The 9690-nt window shown below is 50.3% G+C and overlaps 1 protein-coding gene across 1 annotated transcript in view; it reads left to right on the top strand.

Moving 5' to 3' along the window:
* Positions 1-2117: 2117 nt before the first annotated feature.
* The window catches only part of PRPH2 (peripherin 2 (retinal degeneration, slow)), a 15255-nt gene continuing 7682 nt past the window's right edge, over positions 2118-9690 (top strand). The window contains exon 1 of the mRNA XM_004673487.1: positions 2118-2703. Coding sequence (XP_004673544.1) covers positions 2123-2703 — 581 coding nt within the window. The 5' untranslated portion in view covers positions 2118-2122. The remainder of the gene's footprint in view (positions 2704-9690) is intronic.

Raw genomic sequence — 9690 nt, 5'->3', positions numbered from 1 at the left:
CCACTGGGGTGGTGGGAACTAGAGTAGGTGATTAGACAGCTGAGGTCGGGAGGTTTTGGAAGGCGAGGAGGCTGCCGAGGAGACCCCAAGCCACAAGGAGAGAAAATGCAGTTTGAATAGTTTCATGCCTCTATTAAAGGAATTTCTAAAGAAAGAAAACGAATCGCCTCTAGTTCCGTTGAATTATTCTATTTTCTCTAGCGTAGACTTGGAGCGTCCAGACTGACATGCTTTGCACCAGTGGGGGAGGGATCATGTAGGGGCAGGTGGAAAGTCACATTTGCCCCTGCAGTCCAGCCGCCTTTCCCTGCTCGTTTCATGGTTTGAAAGATTTGTCTAGGGGTGTTTCTGATGTGTCTTTTCCTTCTCTCTTACTTTTCCAGATGGTTTAACACCCGCAAGGATTGTAGTTTAAGAAGAGAAATCCTCTCAGCCACTGAAGCCATTCTATTTGTGACCACCAGAGGGCGGCCACACACTTGCCGCTGACTCCCGGGACGCTCCTGGTCCACACTTTCAGGCCGCTGGGGAGAGAGGTCTCTGGTTAATGGGGTATCCCTGCAGAGCTATTCTTGAATGTTTGTTTCTGGTTTCTACATAAAATCTTTGTTTCTCACGCTTCCCTGGTTTTCTCTTGCTGAGTGCGTGCTCCTAAGAGGTGCTCAGTTGTGGTCACCCTGGCTCCCACCCATCGTCCTCTACCATAGTTCCAGCCCATGCAGGACACGCCCTTTGCCCCTCTTCTTACCTCTCTCTTCTCCCTGATCTCTCCTGGATGCCTCAGATGTATAGTCAGCTTTCAAGGGTTTTAAAATTTATCCTTATCTGACCCTTTGTTTGGTTTCTCTATGCTCCACTTCTAAGTGAAATTATCCAGTATTTATCCTTCTTCTGGCTCATTTTTGCTTAGCATTATCCCTCCCATCCATGCTGTCTCAAATGGCGTGAGTTTATCTTTTTTGATTGCTGGGTAGTATTCCACTGTGTGTATGTACCACACCTATTCGTCCACTCATCTGTTTTGGGGCATGTGGGTTGTTTCCATATCTTGGCTATTGTAAATAGTGCTGCAATAAACATAGGGGAGCAAGGTTCCCCTCAAGTTAGTGTTTTTGTGTTCTTTGGGTAGATTTTTAGGAGTGGAATTGCTGGTCTATGGCAGATCCATTTTCAGTCTTTTGAGGAAATGCCACACAGTTTTCCATAGTGGCTGGACCAGTTTACATTCCTACCAACAGTGGATGGGGGTTCCTTTTTCTCCACCTCCTCACTAGCACAAACACACACACTCACCAAGCATGTATATCTCCATTTCTACAATTTTAGTTCTACAGAATTTTGGTGGATGATTAAGCTGATGGATCAAATTTGGTCTTTTTTGCTTTTATATTTGTATCTCCCTTTGACCTACACAATCTTTTCCAGATTGTTGGACTTTTGAAATTCCCTATTCCTATTTGTGGCCTCTTTTCTAGTGGATTGTTAATCTTTTTTTTGATTGTGGAGTAGAGGGTGTTAACATTTTAAAAAAACTATTAGTTCCTCTTGTATGTATTGCCAAGTGTCTTCTCACAATGTTATTTCCTTTTCAACTTGAATGATGATGTCTTTTTCACATGGAAAATTTTAAATTTTGAAAGAGTTTGGCCTCGCAACTGCTTCTGGGGTCCTCCAGATGACGCCATTCCTCTGGCTAGTCTTTTGCTTTTTGCTTCCACATCTCCAAGCCAAACCCAGAACTCGTGTTCCCGTGTAGCCAGTGAGGCTCCTCTGGCATGTTCTGAGACTGGCATGGCCTTAGCTAATGGGATGAACTTGGCTAAAGAGATTAGCAAGAGGCCTTGTGGATCCCACTTTTAATCTGCAGCGCTCTGCCTGTCCCTTCTGGACTGGACAAGGAGCTGCAGAAACAACGTGAAGGAGCAGTGATCCGAGGTCTCTGTTACCGAGGCTGAGTTGATGGTGGCGGCAACCAAGAGGCTCAGTATGGGCAGGGCGCGGAACAGCTCCATGCAGCCTGGGCCATCTGCAACCTGAGGCCTTGAGCCCTTGGCCCTGGGACCCCTAAGGTCAGGCGTGGCAGCTGTGCTGAGGAAGGCTGCCCTTACTGCACCCTGCAATCATGGCGCTGCTGAAAGTCAAATTTGACCAGAGGAAGCGGGTCAAGTTGGCCCAAGGGCTCTGGCTCATGAACTGGCTCTCCGTGTTGGCTGGCATCTTCATTTTCAGCTTGGGGCTGTTCCTGAAAATAGAACTTCGGAAGAGGAGCGATGTGATGGACAATTCAGAGAGTCATTTTGTGCCCAATTCCTTGATAGGAATAGGGGTGCTGGCCTTTGTCTTTAACTCTCTGGCTGGCAAGATCTGCTACGATGCCCTGGACCCTGCTAAGTATGCCAAGTGGAAGCCCTGGCTGAAGCCATACCTGTCCTTTTGTGTCTTCTTCAACTTCGCTCTGTTCCTGGTGGCCCTCTGCTGCTTTCTAATGCGGGACTCCCTGGAGAGCACCCTGGCTCTCGGGCTCAGGAATAGCATGAAGTACTACCGGGACACAGACACCCCTGGGAAGTGCTTCATGAAGAAGACCATGGATTTGCTGCAGATGGAGTTCAAATGCTGCGGCAATAACGGCTTTCGGGACTGGTTTGAGGTTCAGTGGATCAGCAACCGCTACCTGGACTTTTCCTCCAAGGAAGTCAAAGAGTGAGTGACCTGCAGGCCCGCAGGCGCCTGGGCCCAGGCCCGGCCTGTGACACGGTCCCCACCCCAGTCCAGTGTCTCATCCTCCTCCCTGTGTGCTCTGTGTACAACTTACTTCTGCACGGGTGAGGGCACCTCTGGGTGGAGCACACGGGTTTGCCAATATGCTAATCTTTTTTGCCTATAAAAATGGCAATTCTAGATGGCTCAACCTAATATTTGACTAAGGTGGCTAAGTTCTTTTTTTTTTTTACAGACTGATTTATTTATGCATACAGAACTGGGGTACAGGCCAGAGGTACAGGGATGGTGAGAGGATTAACCAGAGACAGAGCGGGGAGCAGAACAGGCAGATCGATGAAGTACACTAGTGGCTGAAGGGAGCAGTGGGCGGGTCAGGAAAGGTCTGCCGCGCCATGTGGGTCACTCTGGGGCGGGGATTGAACTCGCAGTGAGCTGGCTGTGGCCAGCTTGCAGTGCTGGTGTTTAGCCCATTGTGTGTAAGGTGGCTAAGTGCTAGGAACTCTTGGATGGGAGGGCCCAGGGAGGAAGACCCAGCCAGGAACATGCGTCTGCCTCATATAGCAGTGCAGGGGCCTACAGAGGCTGCGTGTCCTGAGATGCCGTTGAACACTTGTGTCCTTGCCACAGGAAATGGGTTCAGTGCCAGAAGCTTAAATTCGCTGGTAAGTTCCCTTATTTTCCAAACTTTCAACCCTGTGTCTGCCCTCAAGGTGTCTGTCCTTGGATATGGTGAAAAGAGCAGAAGACTGGGCAGTCCAGAGGCTGAGGCCATGGTTTTGGGTCTGTTGCTACTTAGCTTGTGACATGGAGTAAGTCACTTGTCACCTAGACCTTTGCCAGCACTTTCAAATGGAGGTAGATGACAGCCTTCTCTCAGCTCTTCTAGAGCCTGGCACACCACAGATGTCTTTTTAAACCATGACAGGCCACTGCTGTAAGTGTTTAGAATGTGTTCTTGGCCCATGGAAACATAAGCTCCTGGGGTGGGGTGTGGGAGGTGCAGCTGAGGAGAGTCTCACCCATCCTACCAGGGGGTATGCTCATCCCAGCCCCCCTCTTCCCAGTGCACCCACGAGCCCTGGTCTGTAGTCACGTCCCAAGGCAAGGGCAGCTCTCCCTACGTCAGCAGCCTTCCCTCACGCCTGTCCAGTTCCACCCTTTCCCTGGGAGGCTTGGGGCCCAGGTTTTCATCTGGGTGATTTTCCTTCTGGGAAAGGCTGGTGAGTCCCAGGGGACTTGCTCTCAGGGTGCTGGGCATGCTGGCAGCAGGACATCATTGACCTGGTCAACATCCCTGAGGGTAGCTTAGCTGCCCTTGGGTAGACGGGAAGTCGGACTGAAGGTCATGCTGGGATGCTATTTTCTCTGCAGGGGGATTACTGCTACAAATCCCTAGCTCTGCCCTTCCTAGGTAACAGGTCTGCAGAGACAGCATGAGATGGCACGATTTACAGCAATTGCCCCAGCAGGGTATGAAGCCAGAGGGACGAGTAAAATCCCAGGAGATGTGGCAGAGTTGGGGAGCCGCTGATAATGGATCCAGCTTTTATGAGCAGACCAGAGGGGCTTTCTATCTTTTCCTGTAATTTTTTCCTTGACTGCCTTCTATACAGTCATTGGAGACCCTTATAAAATCTCTTTGTAATCCCCAAATCCCCTTTAGTCCCAGAGAAATCCTTTAGGTCGCTCCAGTCCCAAAGGTCACCAGATCGATTTTTTTTTTTAAATTGATGATTTTTTTTTAAGAGAGTTATTTATTTGTGAATACAGAACTGGGGTACAGGCCAGAGGCTCAGGGGCAGCGAGAGGCTTCACCAGAGACAGAGTGGGGAGCAGAACAGGCAGATGGATGAAGTACACTGCTGAGGGGAGCAGCGGGCGGGTCAGGAGAGGTCTGTTGTGCCATGTGGATCACCTGGCAGGCAGAGATCGAACTCATGTGGAAGTGGCTTTAGCTTCTCAGTGCTGTGCTTTAACCCGCTGAGCCACCAGGAAGGGCCCCAGATTGATTTTTTTTTAATTGAAGTCACATGAGTTTATAATATCATGTGTGATTCACAAGCTAAATTTTCAGGCAAACATTAAGCTTGATCAAAACTACTTCAGTCAGGGCCTCATGCCCCTCCTTGAGCTTCAGGACTCTGGAGAGGTGACTCCAGGAGCAGGAAGCAGATCAGAGTGTAGGGAGTCTGGGGAAAACTCACAAGGGTGCTCTCGGGACGCTGGTTCTGGGAGAGGGTGGTGCCCATGCCCGGGGCTTCTGGCCATTTCTGCAGGCTCTGTCCCCAGAGAGCCTCTCCACACTCGATACCACGCACCCCTTATTGGGTTAGGGACAGTTTCCAGTCTAGCTCCTGGAGGAGCAGCTGGGTCCCTGCATATCCGGCTCTCTAGACACTCTCCCCTGTCTCCTTCCGAAACCAAGCCTGGGGTTCAAGGCTTCAGCAAGCATGTAGGGGTGGCCGATTCTTGGGGAGATTTTCCCCTGGGGAATCTTCATTATCAAGAGCTAGCCCTGAGGCTCCTGATCTAAACAGAGATCAAATATGAGCAATTTGAGAATTTACAAAGGTTTTTGGACCTCTGTTCCAGGCTTGTCGCCCCGTGGCCACATTCCATCCCCTATCTGTCCAGGTCATCTTGGAGGGGAGAAGACCTTCCCCTATTCTACACAAAACCCCTCCTGGGGGCTGTGGGCATAAATGCACAATAATATAGCTCAGGTGCCATCAGAGAGGTGAAGGGACATTCCCAAGAACTTACCGCCTGGATGTGGGACCAATCCACCAGCCTGAGAGGCTACTTACATGGTATACAACTTGCTCATTGAAGTGCGTGATCCAACCAGATTTTAGCATGTTCACAAATAAGTGCAGGCAACATTGCAGTTGATTTTAGGTCATGTTCATGTCTGCAAAGAGCAACATGAGTCTTTCAGCCTGTTCCCCAGCTTCCCCTATCCCCAGCCCTAGGGACCCCCCTGTTTTCTCCCCTCTAGACACCCCTGTTTTGACATTTCATTTGATTGGGATCTTGCCTTATTTCTCCTCGGGGTCTGCCTTCTTTCACAGAGCATAATGTTTTCAAATTTCAAAGTTCTTCTACGTGGCAATACGTGTCGCATCTTCCCTCCTTCCCATGGTCCAACGGTCCAACTGTGTGGAGAGCCAGGCTTTACTTCTCTTCTTTTGACTTCATTGTTCCTCCCCCAGTGATGCTACAAGTGCAGATGGTACAGACTGGGTGGCAAATGAATGTTTGCTTCCTGGCTGACTAGAAACCTGAAATTATCCAGACCTCTTGGGGAGTGCGGTGGGAACTACCTCTTTGTCCTCCATCTCTGTCTCCTAGCTCCTCACTTCCTCCTTCTTCCACATGACAGGGAATGCTGTGGGCAGAGGTAGTGCAGGTTCTAGAAACATTATGACTGGACTCCATTTCTTCTGGACCAGAGTCTGATCAATGCAATGGCCCCCCAAAACCCAGAAACATGCGTAAGCTCCCCATGGCCTGTGTTGCAAGAGCCATGGCCATGCTCCACCTCTGGCATCTCTTATAGCTCACCTTCCACCCCCAGTCTGCAGCAGGGTGGGGGGACACACCTGCCTTATGGCGAGGGCAGAATCTGGGAGTGCCCCTCCCTCAGCAACTCCCAGTCTTCATGGCAGGGGCAGGCGGCAGGAGAACTGCAACTCTGGCCCAGTGTCTGCACCTGGGCCTCCAGAGTGAGCACAGCTGGTGTCTCTCTTAATATCGCACTTCCTGTTTTTCTTATGGAATATGTCAGGCATTCACAAAAGTCAAGAGCTTATAATGATGTCCCCATATGCCCAGCTCCTAACTTCAACAAATAGAAGCCTTTTATCTGTGGCCTTAAACAAAAACAATCAGTTATTGCAGCAGCAAAATGAGTTTTTTGAAACAAACAATAAAAAACAGGATAGGTTGGGCCCTCCCTGGTGGCGCAGCGGGTGAAAGCATAGCATGAAGAAGCTAAAGCCATTTCAGCAGGAGTTCGATCCCCGCCCTGGAGGTGACCCACATGGCATTGCAGACCTCTCCTGACCTGCCCGCTGCTCCCCTCAGCAGTGTGCTTCGTCAGTCAGCCTGTTCTGCTCCCCACTTTGTCTCTAGTGAATCCTCTCACTGTCCCTGTACCACTGGCCTGTACCCCTGTTCTGTATGCATAAATAAATAAATCTTAAAAAAAAAAAAAACACCAGGATAGATTGAAGAGCATACCTTCAAGGACCAACCCACTCCCCAAACCAAGGCTACCTGCCCAAAAAGCCTCTGGAGGGCACCCCCATCAATTCCATCGTGAGGGAAATGGCATCATTTCTGCGGAAGATGCAAGACATGTTGGGTTAGATGCAAGACATGCAGTTTGATTCTTTACCACAGGGCATTTTCTTTCTACCCCACCCCCAAAACTTCCTTAACCTGGGTTCCAGATGGTGGTGTTGATGTGACTGTCTTGTTTCTTCTCTACTAGTCACCTCCTGCACACCCTCCTCCTCTCTGAGTACCTTAACCATTTTCTTTGTCCCTTAAATACTTTAACAGGCACTCCTAACACTTAAAAGGGGCACCTGCTATTTTGTTTAATGTAAGCACAGTACTGCTCACATCTGACAACATGAACCATAATATCTAATGCCCAGCCTGTGACAGTGTCCTTGGGTTGTCTTAAAATGGCCCTTTCTGTTTGTTCAAATCACGACCCAAGGCATGTCCACTCTCAGTCTTTGGTTGTCTGGGTTCCTAAGTCTCTACTGTTCTAGAACAGTTACCTTCCTCCGGCCATGTGTGTGCTCGGGGATTGGGATACTCTGTCCCATGTCACCACAGTCTGCAGTTGGCAGCTGCAGCCCAGCGGTGCTGTTCACCTGGTCTCCTATCCCCTGCATTTCTCCAGTCAGCCACTTTTGGTGAGAACATACTCATGGGAGCTGCTATGTGCATCTGGCTACATTTCATGAGGTGTGAGGTCTCCACCAGTTTACAACTTTAGATTTTAGTGTTGTGGGGTGAGTGGCAGAAAAAGAGGCTCATAGGCCTTGGCACCAGGAGCCGGGCGGAGGGGGGTGGGGCTCAGTCTTAGAGGGAAGCTGGCATTAGCCCTCTCAGTTTATCATTCTGTCCCATAGGCTGTGTGCTCTTCCTGAACAACACATAGACATCTCAAGAAATCTAGACCTTGATTAAGAGCTCCCTGAGGCAGGGCCTCGCCCCCACCAGACCAGGGCTCCCTGGGGCAGGGTTGTGTCCCCCCACCCAAACTGGGGCTCTCTGGGGCAGGGCCTTGTCCCCCCTCCAGACCGGGGCTCCCTGAGGGCAGGGCTGGGTCCCCCCCAGACTGGGGCTCCCTGAGGGCAGGGCTGTGTCCCCTTCAGACTGGGGCTCCCTGAGGGCTGGGGCTCCTTGGGGCAGGACTAGGCCTGGGCTTTTAAGTACCCCCTTATCACTTGCAGAACTTTATGTCCAGTAACTACTCACAAAAGAAATCTTTAAAGCAATACTAATTATTTGCTAGCTGTATGCCAGGTGTTCTGTGTGCATTATTCCAATTTAACCTCTAGCAAGCCCTGTCAGGTTCTCAGATGAGGCTCACAGAGGTCACAGGGGTCAAGCACCTCACTAAGTTTCCACAGCAGCTCTCAGTGGCCATTGGACTGGAGACTGGCTCTTTATCAGTCATACTCATGCTTCTCTCTTCTCTCCTTCCAACCCCTTCATTTCCCTGTGATTTTCCTTATTGAGTTACTGATCCATCTACTAAGTTATCTGCTTTTATTCTCAGGAAAATTCGGACAGGATTTCCTGAATCTTGGGGCTTGGCTATGGGGAAAGGGCTAGGACACCCTCAGGCCTTGTCATAAGACCCTTACACACCCCGCTGAGTCCTGAGCAGGGTGAGATTTGCAGCTGGGGAGATGCTCTGATATAAATAGCTGGCTCACTGCCTAAGGAGCTTTCTTCTGCTGGCTTTGTCTTAAGCAGGTGAGTGGGGCCTTAATCTGCTGTTGGAAGCAGGGCCAGCATTCAGTAAACAAGACGGTGCTTCTGGAGTATGGGACTCAAGAGGTTCCATTTAGGGGGCCCAAGGAATCCTCAACCTCCAAAGCCAGGTCTGTCTGCCTTACACAGACCTGGGTCCTGTCCTGTGGACACCCAGATCTGGGGGCAGACATAGCCCTGCCCACAGGGAGCCTCAGTGTGAGGGGGGAGACATGGCCCTGACTTGTGATCAGTAGTGTGACTTCTCACTGGGGGTCAGTGAGGTGAGGTGGGGACACGTGGCTGTCAGGGAGGCCGGCCTGAGGATTGAGGGGGCTCAGTGCCTATACTGGCCTCACAAATGCAGGCAGTTGCTTTGACTTGCCATCAGTCAGGGTGATGACAATGTAATATCTATAGTATATTGATCAGTCAGGATCATTACAATAGCAATATATACTTGAAAAGCCATCAGTGGAGGGAGAGGCACTGTGGGCATGGTGGAGTACTATGGGGGTCCGGTGCTGGCTGTGGTAACATACACCTGGAGAGGCGGGATCTTGCGCTTCTGAATCATATACACAGTGTTATAAACCAAAGTCATGTTAATTGAAAAAAACAAAACAGAACAACAAACTCTATGTTAAAAAGGCCACACACCAGGGCCTTCCCTGGCGGTCAGTGGGTTAGGACTCAGCACTGCAAGTAGCTGCAGACACTTTAGTGTGAGTTTGATCCCCGTCCCAGAGCTGACCCACATGGCGCGGCAGACCCCTCCTGACCGCCTGCTGCTCCCCTCAGGAGTGTACTATGTCAGTCTGCCTGTTCTGCTCCCCGCTGTCTCTGGTGACTCCTCTCACCTGGCCCAGCACCTCTGGATTGTACCCCATTTCTGTATGCATAAGTAAATTAATCTTAAAATAAATAAATAGGGGCCCTCCCTGGTGGCGCAGCGGGTTAAAGCAC

Source organism: Condylura cristata, unplaced genomic scaffold (assembly GCF_000260355.1).
Source record: "Condylura cristata isolate star-nosed mole 26May11 unplaced genomic scaffold, ConCri1.0 scaffold00001, whole genome shotgun sequence".
NCBI lineage: Eukaryota > Metazoa > Chordata > Mammalia > Eulipotyphla > Talpidae > Condylura > Condylura cristata.
This window is presented reverse-complemented; position numbering and strand designations above follow the sequence as displayed.